This window comes from Mastacembelus armatus, chromosome 4, assembly GCF_900324485.2.
Source record: "Mastacembelus armatus chromosome 4, fMasArm1.2, whole genome shotgun sequence".
NCBI lineage: Eukaryota > Metazoa > Chordata > Actinopteri > Synbranchiformes > Mastacembelidae > Mastacembelus > Mastacembelus armatus.
In genome coordinates this window covers 17,464,642-17,487,117 of record NC_046636.1, presented here as the reverse complement: position 1 = coordinate 17,487,117, position 22,476 = coordinate 17,464,642, and the positions used below count along the sequence as shown (strand labels likewise).

General features: G+C 38.5%; 2 protein-coding genes across 2 annotated transcripts; both read right to left on the bottom strand.

The window, feature by feature from the left end:
- Nucleotides 1-730: 730 nt before the first annotated feature.
- Nucleotides 731-2,474, bottom strand: LOC113129532 (meprin A subunit beta-like). Its single transcript, XM_026305584.1, has 4 exons — nucleotides 2,430-2,474; nucleotides 1,739-1,811; nucleotides 1,527-1,644; nucleotides 731-1,160 (listed from the first exon to the last, which is right to left on the bottom strand). The coding sequence occupies exons 1-4, from the start codon at nucleotides 2,472-2,474 to the stop codon at nucleotides 905-907; spliced, it is 492 nt and encodes a 163-aa protein (XP_026161369.1). The 3' UTR covers nucleotides 731-904.
- Nucleotides 2,307-20,879, bottom strand: s100p (S100 calcium binding protein P). The gene is made up of 7 exons (XM_026305282.1): nucleotides 20,779-20,879; nucleotides 8,574-8,681; nucleotides 7,594-7,764; nucleotides 7,006-7,201; nucleotides 3,022-6,565; nucleotides 2,430-2,480; nucleotides 2,307-2,350 (listed from the first exon to the last, which is right to left on the bottom strand). The coding sequence occupies exons 1-5, from the start codon at nucleotides 20,826-20,828 to the stop codon at nucleotides 6,281-6,283; spliced, it is 810 nt and encodes a 269-aa protein (XP_026161067.1). The 5' UTR covers nucleotides 20,829-20,879; the 3' UTR covers nucleotides 2,307-2,350; nucleotides 2,430-2,480; nucleotides 3,022-6,280.
- Nucleotides 20,880-22,476: the final 1,597 nt, after the last annotated feature.

Here is a 22,476-nt window from a genome sequence, read left to right as displayed (position 1 = left end):
TTATACAATATCTTGGTAGCTGGGACATGAGCCAAACTAAAATTCTGAAGTACAAATAAAAAAAAAAATCTAAAAGCTTATTTCATTCACACTGATTTATGCACAATTTGTCATTACTCTGAGATGTCTTGTTTTTAATAACTTATTTGATGGAATCAGGTTGTCAGCCTTGTCTTTACTGTGATCCTATATACCACATAAATATATACATATACATATATATATATATATATATATATATATATATATATATATATATATATATATATATATATATATCAGGTTTTACCTGAGGCTTTCTTCTGTGCCTCACTAAATGCCACACAGGGTTTGAACAGTGAAGTTAACTTTTGTCATTTATTGCCTTATGTACAAAACAACAAGTTGTGATGACTTACTGCAGTTGTACAGATGGTTGAGTTTGGTTAGGTCATTAGCACTGAACCCCATCCTTTGACCAATCACATCCATGAATCTTGGGATCCTGGTGATGATGGTGGGCTCAGAGCCAATGTTAAAAGACATCTTACTGTAGTGCATGACAGAGCCATAGTCATAGGGAACTCCCAGAGCACTGGAGACTGTGTCACCATATGTTTTAAAGTTGTGCTCTTGACCTGAGGAAGGTATAAAATGAATAACAGGAATTTATGCCTTTGACTTTCACAATTATTGATGGAACAAGTGTTTTGCATGCACCAGCAGTCTGATGTTTTGAAAACCAGGGCATTGTAAATTAAGCACAGCTGACACCATAGATGAACTACACCTGTATTTGCTGCAGCTGTGTGGTGAGTAAAGATGTTTAATGAAGCACACAGGGGCAGCTCTCTCCTCACATGTTTTTGCAGAAGTTCTGGTCAACTAGTTACAGTCATACTAATCATATTGCTCATAATCTTTCTCAGTCCGCAGCACACGGAAGGAGGCCACATATGACACAACTGACAGATGACAGAAAGGTGAGTGTTGAGATGTTACCAGGTTTAATGTGATCCCAGATGATTTTTACATAATCATCACGGTCGGCTCTGGACTGCTCATGCCAAAAGCCCAAGGCGTGCATGAATTCATGCTCAACAGTCCCTAGACGATCACAGTTTTTTCCAATGGACAGCTTCTGCTTGCCCACCTGCCGGTTTCCTACAGAGGAGGAGCATCTACAGAGAGAGATTATAAAAGGCAAGTTTCTTTCAAAGCCCTGGACAGAAAGATAGTATTTAGACACAGACACACACACACCCCTGTAGTTTTGTTTTTGAATGGAAATGTGTGATTGAGGTGTGCCTGGCAAACCTAGAAACATTGATTTGATAGCCCCATGTGTGGACAAATTCATTTCAAAATTTTATAATTACAAATGACTCATGTCACATGTAACATGTTGCATGTAACATTACTACCAGGGGTGTATCTTGTGTCTTTACGAAGAGATAGTTTTGCCATGTTAAACAATAGTCTATCTACTGTATATGAGCATAAATGTCTGCAATTGAGGAGAGCAGTTTGCAGGTCAGCCCACCCACCCGCTGCCTTTATACACAGAGATGTAGTTCTTCTCTCCTGTCCATGGTGTAAAGTCTATGCAGGTCTTCAGTCTGTACTGGTCAAACGTCTTCAGGATCACTCCCTTTGCATTCAGCTCTACGAAGTCGAGACGTGAAATAGCATCCTAATTTGCTACATAACCATAGTTACATAATTGCAAATGTTAGTTTGCATAACCCTCCAGTCTTACCCAGACTGTCCTCTAGGTAGTAGGGAATGGTTGTTGGCCAGCGATACTTTTCTCCTATGATGGAGTTGAATGGCTGACGGGAATGAAGAAAACACCAGGTATGAAATACAAGATGATAAAGGACAAATAACATAAGCTTATATCACAAAAGTCATTGAACAAATTAGGTGTTATTAGTGTTTTTCAGAAGACTTTGCTATGCTTAGTTCTCTAAAATTGTCTAAAGCAGAATCTCAGTGTCACTCAAAACTGACATTTTCTCAAAATGAGACTTGAGACAAATATGTTTTATTGGCGCATGGGCATCATTTTAATCATTTTACATAGATGAGCAGATATTGTTGTTACATCAATGCTGTATAACTATCATCACATTAATAGTATTCATATTCTCCAGTTTTAGTTTCCATGTTTACTGCTTATATATTGCAGTGTATTTGTATCTGTATATAAAAGCACACTCTACAAACTATAACATACACCCATGCAAAAGTATATAATACTACACTGAATATGCAGATTACTAACAGGTATTAACAACAGACTTTGTCTGCACACACTAACTTACTTGCTTCTGTTCGATATCACCCTCCAGTAAATCCAGTCCAGCCACTGTAAAGGAAAACTGTTGTTACAGGCGTAAGTATATTATGCAAACAAAACAAAACACAAATAAGGGCAGTCTACAGACCTTCATTGATGTTAAAGATGTCCCAGTCATGGCCTTCATCAACATCGGTTTCTGCAGTGAAAGCATCAATAGTAATGAGATTATGACTAGATTGACACATTACACCAGAATCTGAGGTAGAAGATATACAGTACCATTAATACTGTGCTGCTGTAATTGGCTTTGAGCCCTGTCCCACTTCTAGTATCACATGTCATGATATTTCATGTGTCATGAGGCATATTTAAAATATTATATATTAATAAAAGCATTCAAATTCTGCCTACAGTGTATTTTTTAGGATTTCAAACAAACCCAAATTTCTGTTTCTGCATAATTCCCTTTAGTTAACAACCTTACTTTATTAACTTTACTTTATGAATTACTATTAATCAATATAATTTAAATAATCTCAAATTTAATAACTGCTGTAACAACTGAATTTCCCCTTGGGGATTAATAAAGTACTTCTTCTTCTTCTTCTTCTTCTAAACGCAGGGCTTTTGACTGAAAAACAGATTCTTGCTTTCTTGCAGTATAATTTAATCTTGACCTGAGGTTTTAAAAAAAAACTCAAGTAAAGACTAAAACAAACAAATATTATTTGCCTCACCTGTTTGACCTGTTAGTTCGGCTGCTGTCTGTAAATCATATTTGAAAGCACAATAATCATTTATTATTATTTTAAATTAAATGATAAGACAACATTAAAGCAATAGGTCTATTTTGCCATCAATATACCTATTATATACACATTATCTTATGTATATGTATAGTATATACAGGATATTATATAATATAAATTAGCTGATATTTGGTAATAATATACATGTATATGCACATGGTAAGGGTGACACTTACCAAACCCAGGCCAAAGAGCAAAATTAGAAACCTGAATGACATGGCTCTAGCTGCAGGCACACTCAGTAGTGTTGTTGCTACCCTTTCCAGCCTGAGTGTGTTTGAAAGAAGGTTGTTGAGTTGTTTTAGTAAAGCAGAAGTACATGCAACATTCAGATGACCTGATAATTTTTATGACAGGTTGTGGGAGATTACATGGCTATCTAATTAATTATTAATTTAATAATCATGATTAGCTAAATGTGCAATGGTGGTTTGCAAAGGTTGGTTTGTGTGGAGTTTGCATATTCTCCCTGTGCTTGCGTAGATTTTCTCTGGGTACTCCGGTTTCCTCCTACAGTCCAAAAACATGTATGTCAGATTGGTTGGTGATTCTAAATTGCACATAATTCAATTCCATTAATAAGACTGAGTGTGTTTGGTTGTCTGTCTCTATGTGGCCCAGTGATGGACTGGTGACCTGTCCAGGGTATCTGGGATAGGCAGAGCCCTGTGACCCTAAACAGGAATAAGTGGGTGTCGATAATGGATGGATGCATGGAATTATGATGCATCAATGATCTTTTGTTCCCAAAATCAGATGTGGTGATAAAAGCTGATCAGATGTCATTAAGGACTCACTACGTGAATTTACATTGCTTTTCGCGTGTATGCAAATCATGAGCCTCGCACCATAACTGCACGTCCAACACTGCTAACCTGGACCTAGTTACTGTATGCAATTTAACTATAGCTGTAGTAGTTTGTACAACATAGAGTTCCAATAAAGGCTGAAGTGACTCCACAGTAGAAACTGAGGTAACCTAACATTAAAATAAATAACATTACATTGTACATCCCACTACTAAAAACAGTGGTGTAACACTGTGTGTTTCATCTCACAACAGGTCATTGTAGATGAGGGTTTAGCCCAACTGGAAAGGCATAATTTTGCAATGTTTAAACATACTGTCTGTGCGAAAGCATGGGTGGCTTAATTATCATACACATTTGATAGTCAGGTCTTGTTGATTTTGAATGGGTCCGTGCACCTAAAAGTAGTTTATTTGCAACATCTACTGGTTATTAAAATGTACAGCACGCTACGCAGGAAAGTTGTTTTGCATCAAGTATTGGGCAGTAGTTGGACGTCTGCTTAGCTGGATTTGCTGATGTTGTTGTATCTTTCCAGACTTCATTGTTTTACCCTCTTTTTTCATTTTAATTTATTTTAACCCAAAATCAGTTGGATGAAATCTTTCCTGAAAAATATTACACTAAACACTACAGTATATCTGACCAGATGTCATTTTAAGCAAAAGTAGATATTAATGGATTTTAGTACTTTATTTATGCAGATGCATCAAATTTAAAAGATGAACTTGAAAAGCAGCTTGTTTTGACAGTGATTAACTGGCAAAGATCCTCTGAGAACTAATTTTTTTTACAAATAGATACTGCTACATTTTACCATATCTTGTCTTTTTTCTTTGATTGCAATGAACAGTGCTCACTGTTGGAACTTTATTTAAAGGGATACCCCAATGATTAAGCATTGAAATCCATAAAATAAGGCTTTTCAAGAGACTAAAATAGATTTAACACACAATGGTAACAACCAAACTGGAGGTCAATATGGACTGAATTTTCACCTCATGTACTGGCCAATCTCCAACATCACTAGATCTACATTTCCCTTGATTCAACCAATAGCAATTTTTTTGGTTGAATCACCCATCTTGTGAACGCCCATGTCTTTCTAAGTCTACATTTGTAGTTTATTGAAAAGTTTTAGTCCCAGCTGATGACATCATCCAATTTATTTTCTCAGACTTCTGCAGAGTTATAGTAATCTTTATGCAATGGATTTTAGACTGCATTGTACTTGTCATAGTGATTCAATGAACTTGTGTAAAATTAGTGGAGTACTCCATTAAATGGCTGTTGATATTTTGTCATCTGGAGCTGATAGCTGGATCCTACTTCTCTTCAAGTTATGGTTACTATAATAAATATTGGGAATAGAGGCACAATAACTACTATGGATTATAGGTTAAAATAAGTCTTTACTGAAGTAAAAACACTGACCACTGTTTGAAACTGGACATGAACAACTGTCATCCCAGCTATTTACCCTGATCTCCTCCCTATAGTGTCACCAATAGTGGCAATTATTAGGGCCTTCAGGATTACTGGTAGTATTATCATGATAAAATAAACAGCTGTATAAGCTCTGGAAATGTGGTGGAAGGGTCTGCAGTTATGTTAATCGCAAAGAACGCTATAAGTGTTGTGGAAAAAGTCAAATGTAATAGCCAGTTAGTAGAGTAATGTATACTATAGAAAAACAAAAAAAGATGACTAACAATGAATTGCAGAGAAATTCCACTACCATGAGAATGAAGAAATGAGTAAACAGAGCTTGGAATCCTTTCAAGAATCCAAAAAGCTAAACAAGATCATCAGAGATCACAGTGTCATTAGACAAACTTACTCAATGACTGATTATGCTTTTCTAGTTATGGTAGAAACAGCCAATTCTTGCATTTTAACACATGGGTACAGTAAAACATTGAAACAGGCTATGTTTCTGAAGACACCCAGAAGATCCAAAATGCAGATTTTGGTACCAGGCACTAGGTTCTAGGAAAATCTGCCCTTAAGGAAACAGTGTTACATTTTTTGGAAATGCACATATTTCACTTTCTTGGAAAGAGTTACATAAGAACACTGACAAAGCTGTGCAACCCAGAGCCTGTGATGTTAGCTTAGCAAGACTGGAAACTGATGGAAACTGCTTGCCTGGATTGAACAAGCAAGACAAAATGCAGTAAGAATAGCTGCTGCTGTCTCTAGCTGCATTTAGACTGTACATGTCATTGTCTTTGAATCCCAATATTCCAGCTATCACACATGGACCACATATCAGTGGGTAGCACTGTCTTTCAGTTCTGGCTGCATAAAGCTGCTTCAGTTGTTCCCTTTGTCCATGTAATGGAAACTTCCATCTGAACCTCCATCCTTTGTACCCTTCACCTCTTGATGTGGTTTAGTTGCTCACACATGATGGATAGGTACTGAGTCAGCTTCACCATGGCAATGATGATGGTTCCTCCAATCAAAGAGCAGGTTGGCCAGAAGAAGGAATGGAAGACGGCAACCCGACCATAGATCTGGGTCAAAATGGCACTGTCCATCCTGTCTGTAGGGTCCACGAAACACTGAATGGTGTGCTGCGACCTGAGATGCTCAGAAATGTTCTGAACTATGGCATGTGTGGCTGCATAGTCTTTATGGCACTTTGGAACATAGAAGCACTGAAGGAGAGAATAGAAAAAGAAAAAAAACAGAATGCAGCTGAGAGTTGAAAGTACTTTATAATTTACATAAGTTGTAATGTGAACCCTACTTAGTACACGAATAAATACATCTTTGATGTATTGTATACACCTCTGCAAAACAGTCACAGACATTTATATTTAGTAGTCAATCCATCTGAATCCTTTTTCCCCACACACTATTAGCAAGTGTAACTAATTTACCAATCCAATTGAAACCTTCCATACGCAGAATATATAAAGGTTCACCACAGTTTGTAGATTGTAGCAGTATTTTGCCAAAATACTTAGAGCAGTTTTTAGTTTGATATCTTTCAGGATTTTATTTGCATACAGTTTACATGGATTCAGGCAGCCATTTACAATGAGTATGTTTAACTAAAAAAGTAACACTATGGAGCTGTGCAGCTGTGCAGTACCTCAGGATTTCTGTCGTGCGTCTCTTCATTGTGCAGCAATCGCACCATCTTTCCTGAGGAGTTAAGGCTGACATACACCTGGAGACAGGGGTAACGGGAAGTCTTCAAACACTCAGCTCCACAGCTGTACGAACAGTTTATATCCCACATGATGGTGGAGTTCATGACAATGCAGCTAGACTCGTCCGTCCACACCCTGCAGAACAAGACAGTGGCTTCTGTTTGATGGTGGATCCTATATTTGCATTCTAGTGTGTTTGTGAGAATATTTCAAAGGTTTAGTCATTGTGTGTGTTGAGAATATATATGGGCCTTTGATAGTGTTGCATGATACTGGGAAACAGTTACACTGCAATATTGTTTATTTTTCTGCAATATATATTACAATATAAAAAACAACCCTTTCTGTACCATGAAGTAATTCTGTAATACTTCCATACAACTGATTGTTGTATTGTTTTTCTTTTGCAAACCAAATCCAGGTTCTGTTGCTCATTCATTTTTAGGTCATGGTTGACAAATATTGGCAGATGGTACTTGTATTTGCAACGTAGCATTTGTTGCTTTGCACACTAAAAGAGATATTACCTATCAGAGTAGGAGCGTAGTACAGTAATTCCAAGGACAAAGTACATCATGACAGAGAAGAAGACCATGCTGAGGCCCAGCAGAATGGCTCTGTCCTCTCCTGCTCTCAGAGCTGTCACTGTCTTCCTCTTGTCCAGGACCTCATACTCACGAATCTTTTGGTAGATGGATCTGTAAAAGGTTAACCCTGAAGATGCACTTTGACAGTTTTCTGTTTGCCACCTGTCGTTGTAAAGCTTTGTTCATGTGACTATTGTTGAACAGATTAGTTCATTATCTAGGAAGTGAGTACCGTGTTCATGTTTGTGTTATCATATTTTAATGCATGTCTCATTCTTAGATAATTTACATAACCTAAAACCTCCTTATGAGATGCTCAATCAACCCTTGCTATTTGTTGCAAAGTAGAGCCTGAACAAATGTGAATGTGGTACAATCACATTTGCTCCTCCCATATGTATCTAATTTTCTAAATTTTAATAGTTCATCCTTTCTATAATTACTTTGGTCATCACTTTTAAAACAAAAAGTGATTACTTGTCTAGAGCTAGTGTTTGGTTTGACCCTTCAGGGCTACTGTAGAGACATGTCAATGCAACATGGCTGCCTCTGATGAAGGAGACCTGGTCCCTATGTAGATTTAAAAGGCTCATTTTAAGATCAAGAAAATGCAACTGTTGGTATTTTTCAGTGATTACACACTAATGACAACAGATTTATGAACACTATATTCAATTTCTGTTAATAGAACACTCTAAATATTACACATTATGCCTTTAAACTAACACTTCAAAACAGTAATTACCAAAAGATACTTCAGATCCTGTCAAGGCTTATTCTTCAGCTAACACATTTAATTTTTAAAAATTATTTAAATTGGCCAGAACTACTAAAGCTTCAATTTTCCTCAGTAAATGCATCCTATAGTTTAGAATATTTCTGCATATAAAAACAAATTTAGATGAAACAGGAGTCAGTACTTGCGGTTACTTCTTCCATCTGCTGCTTTACTTCCTACCCACAGAAACATCCTCTCAGAGGATTGTGGGAATTGTAGTCCACTGTTGCTGCCAGAGGTGCTGACCCACCTGTGAAATATATAAATACTGTTAGTTAAAACCATCAGATCCTACAGGATTTGAGTTATGTAGTTCTTTTTTTTCACCTTTACTTCCCCACCTGTCATAGCGTATATATCAAAATAATGTCAACCATGTTATAGTGATTTCAAAAACACAAAATTCATGATAAAATGAGTTGCAAAAAAGCATCTTCAGTTAACAGTGTTTGGACTTATAAAACCAGCACCTGACAAAGTAGCTGTGACATATTGCAAGTTATATCAAGGAGGTGTAAGTAACACCAGCTGGTAGTAAAAATGTATGTTTATGTGTCCACAACCAGCTGACCCACCATCCCTTACAGTGATTTACATCCCAGATGTAAATTTCACATGGCTCGGGCATGTGAAATTGCAGATTGGACACAAACTATGGTTTTCCAGCATCAAAGACTGACATGCTACACACTCACTTTCTGGCCCTATACATAAAGGTCACGCTACCTGCTACATTATCTGCAATCCAGATTGGTGCCATAATAATGTTTTTGTTTTTTTTTTTGGATACACACTGCTTTCTTGGCTTTTTAGCAGTTTTTAGATGTTTATGTTGTGCTTTATTTCCAGTGAGGTTTAATTAACCAGGAGTGACTCTGCTTCTATGAAAGAAACCACTTCAGTGGAACAGGATATCAGTCTGTTTTCTGTTATTGTGGAAGAACATAGAAGCTAAAATAAGCATGGGCTGACATTGCATGTGCCTTTCCTGAGACCATGTGCTGGTTTGATTTATGTGTGATGAGTGTGTTGACTGACTGCATGCCTGCACAGGTCTACGTGTGTCTCTTTAAGTGTTATATTTGTCTAAAGAGAGTTGGCCTTGTAAGCTAATGCACACATATTAAGTCATATGTGGACATGGTGTCTACATGTCATTCCTTTAAAGTCTAAGACCTCCTCGATATGCTCCTTTATAAAAGCTGGCGCCATAAAGGTCAGACGACGCTGCAACTGGAACCAAACAGAAAAGCTGCACTATAGGAAAACATACATCTACTTCTTCTTGCCAACCTGAATTATGAAAGCCAGGATTTTGTTAGACTTTCGATTCACTGATAGGGAATAGTAGATTGATCATGTCACACATTTTTCAGTGGTTTATGCTGATATTGGATCAGATCCCTCTGTACTGTATTTCGCTATACAAGCAGCTTATTACAAGCACAATTCCAAAAAAGTTGGGACGCTTTGCAAAATTTACATAGAAACAGAATGCAATGATTTGCAAATCTCATAAACCCATATTTTATTCACAATAGAGCACAGAATACATATCAAATATTTAAACTGAGAAAATGTACCATTTTGAGAAATAAATGAGGTGCCATATTCTCCGGGCTATAAGTCGCACTGGAGTATGTCACTTTTAGCTAAAACAGCCTTGTTGAACAGAAAAAAAATCATATACAGTAAGTCACTTCGGTGTATAAGTCACATTTCTAATTATATTAATTATATAACGAAAGGCTGGAAAAGTAATTGGCATTAACAAGGAAGAGCTGGAAGAACATCTGGCAACTAATTAGGTTAATTGGCAACATGATTGAGTATAAAAAAATCTCACTGTCTGTGAACACAGTTCGCCATCCAAAAATGCAAGTTAAAGCTCTATCATGCAAAGAAGAAGCCAAATGACATGATCCAGAAATGCAGCTGTCTTCTCTGGGCCAAAGCTCATGTAAAATGGCCCATGGCAAAGTGGGAAACTGTTCTGTGGACAAATCAAAATTTGACATTCTTTTTGGCAATGATGAGTGTCACGTCCTCCAGACTAAAGAAGAGAGGGGCCTTTCAGCTTGTGATCAGCGCTCCCTTCGAAAGCCTGCATCTCTGATGGTATGGGGGTGCATTAGTGTCTATGGAATGGGCAGCTTACACATCTGGAAAGGCCCCATCAATGCTCCCATCCAGACGACATTTTTTTCAAGGACAGCATTGCATATTTCAGCAGGACAATGCTAAACCGTATGCTGTATCTATGACAACAGCATGGCTTTGTAGTAGAAGAGTCTAGATGCTGAACTGGCCTACCTAAAGTCTAGATCTACCTTTTTTTTTTTTTTCAAAAGGAACATTTTCTTAGTTAAACCATTTCATATGTTTTTTATGTTCTATGACAAATTAAATATGGGTTTATGAGATTTGCAAATCATTGCATTCAGTTTTTATGTTTTTAGATTTCACCCAATGTCCCAACTTTTCTGGAATTGGGGTTGTACTACCAGAAGTTAAAGTTTTATTTTTAATCCACATTTAGTGATTATGACTGTATGAGTCTTGTCAGGAAATACTGGAACAGGAAATACTATAGATTGTATAAGAGGGTGGGGGGACTTGACCAAAAGACCTTCAATAATACCCATATTAATTTTAGAACATTTTTGTATTTATAAAAAAATGACATGTAAGTTTTCAATAAATTGGCAGCATTAGAGTATTCACAGATTTAAGACAAGACTTTTGACAGACAGCCCAGAAATAGGTTGGGAAAGGCATTCACCATGAACCAGAACAGAAGACCAAAACATCAGCAAGCTGTTGGCTACAAAAGCCGGAGAAGTCAACATGACAGGACTAAATACTGACTGAAGCATGCTTCAATACGCAGATGCACACACAGACAGGCTCAGTCTATAAATGTAAACAGGGCCATGAGAGATGGACCACCTGACGGGTGCCTTGGTCAATATTTGCTTGTCTGGTTGGGCAGTTTCAAACAGGCCTTTTCACACAAGAGAGCTCTTAGCTGCAGCTTATTGACAGCATGAGTTAATTGAAATCTACACTAGTGCTAAGATGCTCAGTGGTGGGAAATGTCAGGGCAGGAAATGAAGAATCAAAACACCCTAATTTGTCATGGAAGAGAGGGCTCTGAGGGGTGAGGCTAAGGGACAATGGTTACTAAATATTCTGCATATAATTTGCATATTAGGGATTGAACTGCACAGTTCATGCCCTGATATCTACACTACTACAACTATAGGCATGATCACATACTGTTTATACTAGTAAGAATGTTATTATGGATATCTTTAATGGCCATTCTGAGTAGTAAAAATACTAATTTGAATAGGAGAAATGTCATTATGGATATCTATAATGTAATTACAGAAATAGTGTGGTTCCATTAAATGTTAAAATATCTTGCTAAGTTTAACAACCCTCTCCCCTGCCTTAGGGGATCACCTGATTAATGGACTGCACCTGAGAGATAGGAGGGGTTAAGGGTATAAGTTACTACATCCACCCCATGCTATTTTTTGGTAAAGGTAAATAAACTGGCATATTTTGATTATGTGTGTGTGGACTCAACAAGTACTGTAAGTCTGTCTCTATCCAGTTTTTTTCCACACAGAACTGAGCTGGTGTGAAGTTAACCATAGAATTTATATTGGTCATGCTCATGATCATGCTCTTTTTAGCCCCAAACCTCAGAGCTTTCCCTTCCACACCAAAACAGTGACAGAAATTGGCACTGGCATTGAAAAACACTGACATTGACTGAAAAACAGAAGACTGTCACTAAAAAAAACAACTTTGGCATTGAAAAAATTGACCAACAAAAACATGAAGATTGTATTTTTTGTGTATTAATACCATTTTTAATGCCAAAGTTTTTTTTTTCCCAGTACAAATGCATCAATGCCAATGTTTTATTTTTCAGTTCTTAATTTGTCTTCAGTGCTAAATGTTACTTGTCAGTGCTAAAGTTTAACTGTCGCTGTTCTGGCTCCATAATCATAATCCATGGCTCAGTTTCCTCATGTGTGGATTGGAAATTATACAAATCCAAGTTTGCCCAATAATAAGGTCGTATTTTACATTGCATAGCTTTCATTTCAAAAGAGCTTTATGAGTAGTGATGATGAAATGGAACTCACCTGATTTCTGATGATGCTGTCGGACCAATGGCAATGGCGAGACTGTCAGAGCAGTTGTTCCCTATCATAGCACTTTGCACATTACAACACCACTACCCATGGACTCATGTTTATCTTATTCCAGACAATTACTTCAATTGAAGCTAATGTTGACCTTTAGATGATAATTCAGTTTCTCCCCTGATTTCACAAACCCAACAGTTTTTCAAAGGGAAAATGAAAAGGAAATAAGAACTCCAGCACTAGTTTCAGAAAGTTCCTATTGAACATGAAAGTTATTCACGACAAGATCTGCTGTTCACTGCTGTTCTGTCTGAGGTGTCAGGTCTCTAACAGCAGTTCAGCCGTGTTTATGTAAGCCTGATCAGCAGCTGTCAGTGTGGATGTGGGAGGTGGCTGGGCTTTGTGAATGTGGGCTGGAGCTGACAGAAAGGTGGAGGAGACAAAACCCTGTCCTCCGGTGCTATGAAGATGGTGGGAACTATTTTCAGAGTATTTCTTTCATTGGGTATGTTCTCTTAGAGGCATGTGAGCCCTAGCAAAAGAATGTAACACTAGACCTTGTCACCAGAAGCAAATATTTATATTGAACTACAGTATTCTGCATGGATGCAATAATGAAATGATACTAGGAATCCTTCCTGAGAATAAACTAGACCTAAGGGAATGAATATTGGCCACAAACAGATTTCAGATTCCTCTGCATTAAAGCAGACTCCACCTGATACACACCATGCAGTGACTGTTGTTTAATAGGCTCATTCAGTGCCTTTGATCTGTGATATTAGGTGACATTAAAAAAAGCATTATATAATAGGAGAAGAAATGCTTCCATTAGTATCATCTTAGTCTTCTGTGGATTTGGCCAGAATCCAGGTTACACTGTCAGCCATTATCTGATGTTAGGCACCACATCCCTGTGGTTTCTGCAGTTGCAGAGATACTGCTTTTGACCTTTAAAGAGATGACAGATATCTGAAATAATAGCTTTGTCTCTAAGAGTGTATATGAGTGGGTTTTCAGTGTCTATTGGCATATTACTGTACCAATAATTCTTATACTGGGTAAGAAAGGAAGCATATGGATAAAAAGATAAAAGAAGAAGAAAAGAAATCATTTAATGGAAATGTGTCTTTATGTTGGTGAAAATACACTTAGGCAGAGGGCTTCAGCTGAGCCTTTTGTAGCTACTGGTATGTGTATATACAAGTCTATATGTGTTTCATAAAAAGCCTATTAGGGCTATTTATTCACCTTTCTTACAGCTGTTAAAAAGGTCATGGGTAGCATGTCTTGTGCTGTTAAAACCACAGGAGGAATGTACTCTGATGTGCTGTTTCATTCTACACCATATACATGTGGTCGTATATGCTGCCCACATACTGTATGCTCCCCCTCTCTCCTTACACATCAACACAGCCACAAACCACACCACCACATCCAGCCATCTCAAACAGTTCTTGAGCCACTTGTTTCTCTGTGACACATTAAGCTCAGCGCTTTCCAGGAAGGTGTTACTGTCAGGTGGCGTGGTGACAGCACAGGTGCTGCCATTCTCTGTGACAGGGTTAGATAACTTGCAAAGACACAGGCATGCCTGCTAAACACACACACACACACAGCATCTTAACAGTGATGTCATGGTTCTGTTTCTGGAAGGTTATCTGAATAGCATGTGCTCAGTGTGCGCAGCCTCCAGTTGTCTTTCGCCACCTGACCGACTGTCGAAAAGACAGCGAGAGTCAGGTACAGCTGGCCAGCCTTGTTTAGAATAAAATAGTTCTGCCTTATAAAACAAAGCTGCAGTTAAATGAACTTATTGTAAAATCAGCGGTGGGGATATACTGTACATGTAGGGTAAACAAACGAGGTGGCAGCTGCTACTTATTTCAGGTTGGGCCTCTCTGTGTGTTAGTGTGTTCAGTCCAAACACAACATTGACCTTTAATTTTAGTTATATACAAATCTCATGGTGTGTTTGTACAATGTATTGTGTTGCTACAAAAAGCTGGTGTACTAACTGTTTAGCTCTGTAGTTGTAGCTGTTACATAACTAGCAACAAGTTGAAACGTCATTAACGTTAGCTCTATTGGAACTGCTCAGTGACCGAGCAAACACACTGTGGCTGTTCACAAGTCTTTTTTTTTTTTGGAAGTCCAAGTCAAGTCTCCAGTCACAAGTCCAAGTCAAGTCTCAAGTCTCATGGTTGCAATGAACAATGCGTGTTGCATGCAAATTCTTTGCCTCCAGGATTCGTTTAGTTACTCTCACTTGCGTTATCCGACCTGCTCAGCCTAGGGATCATTGTTCCACACGGACCGTAGTTGCGAAACCGTCCGTAAAAAGCAGAAAATGTCCACAGTTAAAAAGGGTGATAACACGGTGTAATGCGTGTATTTTAAAGTAGAAGTGGCGTAACACAACAGCACTTTGTCAGTGCTTCAACATCTGAACAGAAAGCGTCTGGTTGGAAACGACGTATTGAACTAAATGAAGAATTCATGTTAAACTGCAAGTAAGCAATGCACCAAATAAGCTGACTCCTAAAGCATCCAGTTGTGGACCACACTGGCCGACCCAGCCGTGCCAACACAAGGTAACGTCACTGCCCGTTTTCTACTCGACATTCTCTGCTAACGTCAACATTGATGTTCTAGTGTTATTTTGTGATTGGTTGGGGCACTCTGCAGCCATCCCTCAAACTTCTTAACACGCAGCCCGCCTTAGATCGCTTTTACCAAAGCACAAATTGTAAGAACTTGTAAATTATGTCTTTCACTAAATTCTAATTGGATGCACAAGACTGACGTTTGAGTGGACTAAGCTAGCCCACCTCTGCCCATGCCTAGATCGGCCCTACTGACTACTGCAATACACCTTTGCTACGTCTATTCTGCCACTTATTTACCAGAAGAAGAAGAAAATAGCAAACATACTGCCTGTCAGAAATTTACCTCAATGCGCTAAAATAAAATAAATATATATATAAACATTGTTCACGGATCCCAAACATCAACTCTGAGTTGAGTCTCAAGTCTTTTGTTCCTGAATACATGTTAGTTTAAAATAAGATGACCAAAGAGACGTTGCAACCCAGATATTCACTATCTGGCAACTTAAGTGCAAAGCTTGATCACCCACCAGAGGAAGCCGCCATGGGTGGAACCTCATTGTCAGGGCTGATTTGATTTGCTTTGCTTGTTCTATTTAACCTACGTACAGATTTCTATTTGTCAGTAATGTGTAAATTGTTTCACTAAGTTTCCTGGAATGTTTTCCTTAAGCCTGTAACATTTTGATTCTTAATGTTTAAATGTTTAATTGTCAGAGGTTTGTGCCTGACAAAGGCACATCCTTAATATAACTAGTTCTGCCTTCTCATTAAAGTTGAACACCACAACATTTTGTGAAGTCACTGAAGGAAAATCTTAAAACTTCCATTTATTTGCACAAGCTCATCTTACTAAAACTATTGCAACAACGTATTGGCCCTTGGTGAAAGTGTTTATAGTCTTTTACCTATTACTTGTGCTTGAAATCTATTCCTGTCTATGTGCTTGATTTATATCGGCTTTGATCATATGTCTTGTGAAATACTTGTCATTGCTGATATCAGATTACTATGTGTGTAGTGAAATGTTATTGCCATACATTCTGATCACTGTTTCGTATTTTAAATCTGATCCATGGTGAAAACGAAAGATTACTTAACTATTTGTAGAAATAATTCTTTTCTAGGAATTAATTTAATGTTTGCTTTTGAAACATAAATGTGGTTGGGGGTCAGCTGAGCTAGACCAATCAGACGCTGCAGCAGGTCATAGCTCAGACCAAGCAAAAAAGCAACCACATACAGTGGGTACGGAAAGTATTCAGACCCCTTTAAATTTTTCACTCTTTGTGTCATTGCAGCCATTTGCCAAAATCAAAAAAGTTCATTTTATTTCTCATTAATGTACACTCAGCACCCCATCTTGACAGAAAAAACCAGAAATGTAGAAATTTTTGCAAATTTATTAAAAAAGAAAAACTGAAATATCACATGGTCATAGGTATTCAGACCCTTTGCAGTGACACTCATATTTAACTCACATGCTGTCCATTTCTTCTGATCCTCCTTGAGATGGTTCTGCTCCTTCATTGGAGTCCAGCTGTTTTTAATTAAACTGATTGGACCTGATTAGGAAAGGCACACACCTGTCTATATAAGACCTTACAGCTCACAGTGCATGTCAGAGCAAATGAGAATCATGAGGTCGAAGGAATTGCCCAAGGACCTCAGAGACAGAATTGTGGCAAGGCACAGATCTGACCAAGGTTACAAAAGAATTTCTGCAGCACTCAAGGTTCCTAAGAGCACAGTGGCCTCCATAATCCTCAAATGGAAAAAGTTTGGGACGACCAGAACTCTTCCTAGACCCGGCCCTCCAGCCAAACTGAGCAATCGTGGGAGAAGAGCCTTGGTGAGAGAGGTAAAGAAGAACCCAAAGATCACTGTGGCTGAGCTCCAGAGATGCAGTAGGGAGATGGGAGAAAGTTCCACAAAGTCAACTATCACTGCAGCCCTCCACCAGTCGGGGCTTCATGGCAGAGTGGCCCGACGGAAGCCTCTCCTTGATATGATTCTCTGGTCTGATGAGACCAAGATTGAACTTTTTGGCGTTAATTCTAAGTGGTATGTGTGGAGAAAACCAGGCACTGCTCATCACCTGCCCAATACAATCCCTACAGTGAAACATGGTGGTGGGAGCATCATGTTGTGGGGGTGTTTTTCAGATGCAGGGACAGGACGACTGGTTGCAATTGAAAGAAAGATGAATGCGGCCAAGTACAGAGATATCCTGGAAGAAAACCTCTGCTCAAGACCTCAGACTGGGCCGAAGGTTCACCTTTCAACAGGACAATGACCCTAAGCACACAGCTAAAATAACAAAGGAGTAGCTTCGGAACAACTCTGTGTCCGTTCTTGACTGGCCCAGCCAGAGCCCTGACCTAAACCCAACTGAGCATCTCTGGAGAGACCTGAAAATGGCTGTCCACCAACGTTCACCATCCAACCTGACAGAACTGGAGACGATCCCCAGGATGAATGGCAGAGGATCCCCAAATCCAGGTGTGAAAAACTTGTTGCATGATTCCCAAGAAGACTCATGGCTGTACTAGCTCAAAAGGGTGCTTCTACTCAATACTGAGCACAGGGTCTGAATACTTATGACCATGTGATATTTCAGTTTTTCTTTTTTAATAAATTTGCAAAAATTTCTACATTTCTGGTTTTTTCTGTCAAGATGGGGTGCTGAGTGAACATTAATGAGAAATAAAATGAACTTTTTTGATTTTGGCAAATGGCTGCAATGACACAAAGAGTGAAAAATTTAAAGGGGTCTGAATACTTTCCGTACCCACTGTATAAGCACAACAGAATACAAAGGGGCCAGATCTTGCTCACTTTTGCACACTTTATCTCAACTTTTTACATACACTATCACCACTTTTTACTTTACAGAAAAACAAAAAAAAGAAAGGGAATCCCTTACAAAGCACACTTCTTTGCATTTTTTTGTTTGTTGTGTTTTTGTAGTTAACTAATATTTGACCAAAGGTTTTGCTCACAGGACCACAGACTTTTTGTTTAATGTATTTTTTAGGGCTCCAACAACTAATTGATAAACTAGATAAAAATCGATTATTTAAACAGTTGGCAACAAATGTACTTATTGATTAGTTAGGTCTAGTGATACAGCTGCAATGGCACACAGTAAGGAGCTGCAGAGATGAAAATGGCAGAAGCAGAGAAGAGTGAAAGTCATGTCTTTCACAATGAAACCATTTTTACACTGTTATGTGGATGGTGTTGGTATCTTCTTGTTCTAGTTTTTCTGTTATGTGGTCAGATAATCAGTCATCCAATAAAATGTTTACGGTTCTCAGTCTAGTTGAGTGTGCATCACACTGAGCAGACGGCCATCTGTTTTATCTTATGTCAGTCCACACTGACTCCAAGACATGGCCATGAGACCCATGTCACCTTTAACCTCCTTTTTTAGGCTTCTTGTCTGTATTTCCTCTGGCACACTTACTGAATTTGTAAAGACAGCCTATTGCCTATATGAGACAGAGTTTTGTTTTTTTTTTAGCTGCCGTCTCCTGCTGACATTAAAAATGGCGCACACACCTCTGATGTGATGACTTTGAACTATGTTTCCTTTCCACATATAAACTCTGGACAGTCTATAGAGTTGTCGTTGTGTTTAGTGAAGCAAACAGTGGGAGACTGAAGAGAAAATCCAGTTGATTTCAGTGAGCGGCAGGGTTGTCTTTGTAGAGTAAACAAAGTCTGGATAATGTCTGGTCTTACTGTCAGGTGGTGTGGTGGCAGCACAGGTGCTGCCATTCTCTGTGACAGAGTTAGATAACTCGCTAAGACAAAGGCATGCCTGCTACGCACACACGCAGACGATTGCGTTTTTATATGCAGCTCACCAGGATAATGTTTACCAATGTTCAAGTGCATGTCTGAAAGCATGTCGCAGGGTTAGTGCTCCACTTATATTTGTTTTCAGTTTGAAATTCTAGTAAACAAGCACCCTTTTTTAATGTAACAAAATTTATGATCTGTTCCAGTGCTGTCACAAACAAACATAAATCAAGGTCGTTTTATTTTTTTTATCATATGTGTAGAACACATTTACATGTTTTGATCTACACTCCAGGCATAGTTGAGGTATAGGTCTGTTCATCAGAGTTCAGAAATTACAGCTCAGATACAACATGTTGCATTGATTAGTTTGCCTTTTGGTGATTGATATAGACTGCTAGGACACAACTGAGGAAAAAGAGCTTTGCTTTTTCAAAGCATCATATTCAGTAATCCTGAATACGGTACAGTCAGAGACCAAATACCAAAATGTCAGTGTCTTTGTTCCACCAAAGCTTTTTCTCCTAGTAACACATCTACAAATAACAACATTAATATTCATTTGGAGTTGGATTTTTGGCCATTTGATGACATTTGTCAATAGGTGTTTTCGGTCTGGAGGAACCTTTTCAGAGTTCTTAGAACCTTTGGAGGAAGTCCCCCTTTTTCTGTGTGTGACACCACAGGAACTGAGAACAACTGTAGTTCTTAGAAGGCTGTTTTTTGGGACATTAACTTAAGCCAGTGCAGTACCAGCCATCGCCATTTTTAAAAGTTAATGTTAGTGAAAACACCATATTTCATCATGGTAAAAAACTCACATAAATGAACAACTGTTTAAGTCTGGGCTGCTGCACAAGAGTAAATTCAGAGATCTTGGGTGATTATAAAAGAAAAAAAAATGCGGAAAATTGTACCATTGTTGACTGTTGTGAATAAGTGATGTCGCTATACCAACTGCCAGCTACTGTCTTATGTTACTTTAGTGTTTGCTCCTAAAACAGCTAATATGCACATTCTACCGAATTATGTTTCAGCTGCTACAGGTTCTAGTGAGACTCAAAACAAACTTACACGCTTCCTGTTTCCTGGAGCCATGATGTGAACTATGGCTACCTAGTTGCAACATACTGTACAGAAGAGCCTTCACCTAAGATTTGCATTAGGTGATTAGAGAGTGTCAGCTCTACATCAACACTGCAGTTTGTTAAGTTAGAAGGCTGACTGAGTGGTTTATGTGGTTTATTTTGTTTGAATATGTAGCAGGACATCTAGAACTGTGAAAAATGTTCTGGGCACTTTAAATGTGTAGATTCTTATCCATGACATGACATAATCAGAATGGCATCTGAAGATGAGTCATAAAGAACAATCTTCAGTGAGTACAACATACTGTTATAATTACCACTTATTTACTTCAACTCAGCTTAGTTAATTGATATTTACATTACATAAAATTCAAAAAAGCATATTCACTTTTTTCAATAGTTTGTTGATCATCAAATTTCTTCCAAAAATTGTTATGGATATTACATGTGTTTCACAAAAATATAATTTCTAGTCATGGACATGGACCCACTACACAAAGAGAAGTTTGAACTTTTAGTGTAACTTCAGCCAAAGGGACTACATTGGTATTCTACATTGACTGCATCACTTGCATTATACAAAAAAGATATCAAAAGGGTCATACAATCTTAAATCTTAAATCAAAATAGGCATTAGAGTTGCTATGGACAGAAGGGAGAAAGAACACTGGGCTCACCCTGGGGTGCAATGGGCACCGGCCTTTCTGAAGCTCCTCTGGTGTAGCATGCCGTGTTTATGTCAGTGGCTGACTGACTTACTGAAAGGACTGCACACACACACATACATACACATGGCCCAGAGGATGGAATGCAATGCAATAAGCAAACACAGAGAGAATTGGAGGAAGTGGAGACCTTGCTTCCTTTCCTGGTGGTGTGAGAGGAAAGCTGTTATCAGATGTTTCTCTCCACTCTATCCAGGTCAGAATGTGATTTGGTTTTTAGCTTTCCTTGCATCTAGGCACTTTAAAAAGTAACTTATCCCAACTAAGTCAATTTTTTATAACAGAAAGTATTTATGTCAAACTAGAATTAAAAACTAGAAATTAATTTTAGTGACACCATTGGTTTAGAGTGGTCAAAATCGATGCAGCAGAGACAAAGAAATACCACACAGATTTGCTTCTATTAAATGTCTCAGTTCAGTGGTGTAAATAAACTGAGCCGCAATTAATCTGGTTTGCAATAAGTGCTACCTGATCCCAGAAAGTTCTGCATGTTTTGCTGCTGAAGTTAGAATGTTTGTACTGCAAAGTAGACATTTTTGGAACTGGAAGTGTTGTCATCGTGCAAGGGGAAGGTTCTTTGTGAGAAACATTACTTAAATGAGCTAGGCACAAAGTAATTTAACAGCCTACTTAACATGTATTACTGGCTATTCAGTCTGTATCTGCATCTTTGCATCTCTGCATCATTTCAATTTTAAACAAGCCATTTAAACAAATTTCACACCAGTTTTTAAATTTCAGGTGCATTTTGCACAGTTTTAGTGATTGCTTTTCCTTTATCTTTTCCTTTAGCATCTAAAAAATACCAGTTAGTCCTCTGAGTGTAGTGTATTTACACAGGAACTCCCCTGCAGTTGCTTGAATGTCACCACTCGATGGAAGCAGAGATGATCTGATTGTGATGTAAAACTACATGGTTGTGCTTTTAAACAAGGCCCAGCAGGGGGTAGTGTGGAGTTATAAATGTCAACACAATGGGCATGCACTTTGTCCATAGGAGGCAGTATATACATAAACCTCTCTATTCTCTCTCACACACATGCACACACACACAGACACACACAGGCAGTGTTTTGAAACAGGGTTCACTCAGGGCTTAGTTTGGTATTCTATTTTAGAACTCCACCCTTAACAGCTCTAAGTGGACTTAGTGACTTCACCCACCCCCATCCTGCTCTGGCACTGTGTGTGTGTCTGTGTGTGTGTAGGTGCGCACAAGTGTGTGTGTGTGTGTGTGTGTGTGTGTGTGTGTGTGTGTGTGTGTGTGCGTGTGTGTGTGCGCGCGCGTGCGTGCATGTGTGTGTGTGTTTTAATGGGTGCGGAGGTGGGAAAGAACACAAGACAGGGAGACATCAAAGGGCCAAGGCACCAGGAGGAAATGTAGGTCATCCTAGATAGGAGGGAGGAAGAAATGAAGAGAATGGAGATAGAGTGAGACAAGAGGGAGTAAGACGGAGGAGGACAAGATACTCAGCCTCCCACAATTCCTCATGTGTCCTCTGGCAAATTATCAGCAAGGACAGAGAGATAGAGAGCATCAGACAGGGATGGAGGAAGCAAAGCAGCACTCAATCGATCACAAGTGCTCAGTGTGTGTGTGTGTGTATGTGTGTGTTCTCTGATCAACAACAACCATTACATTGGGAT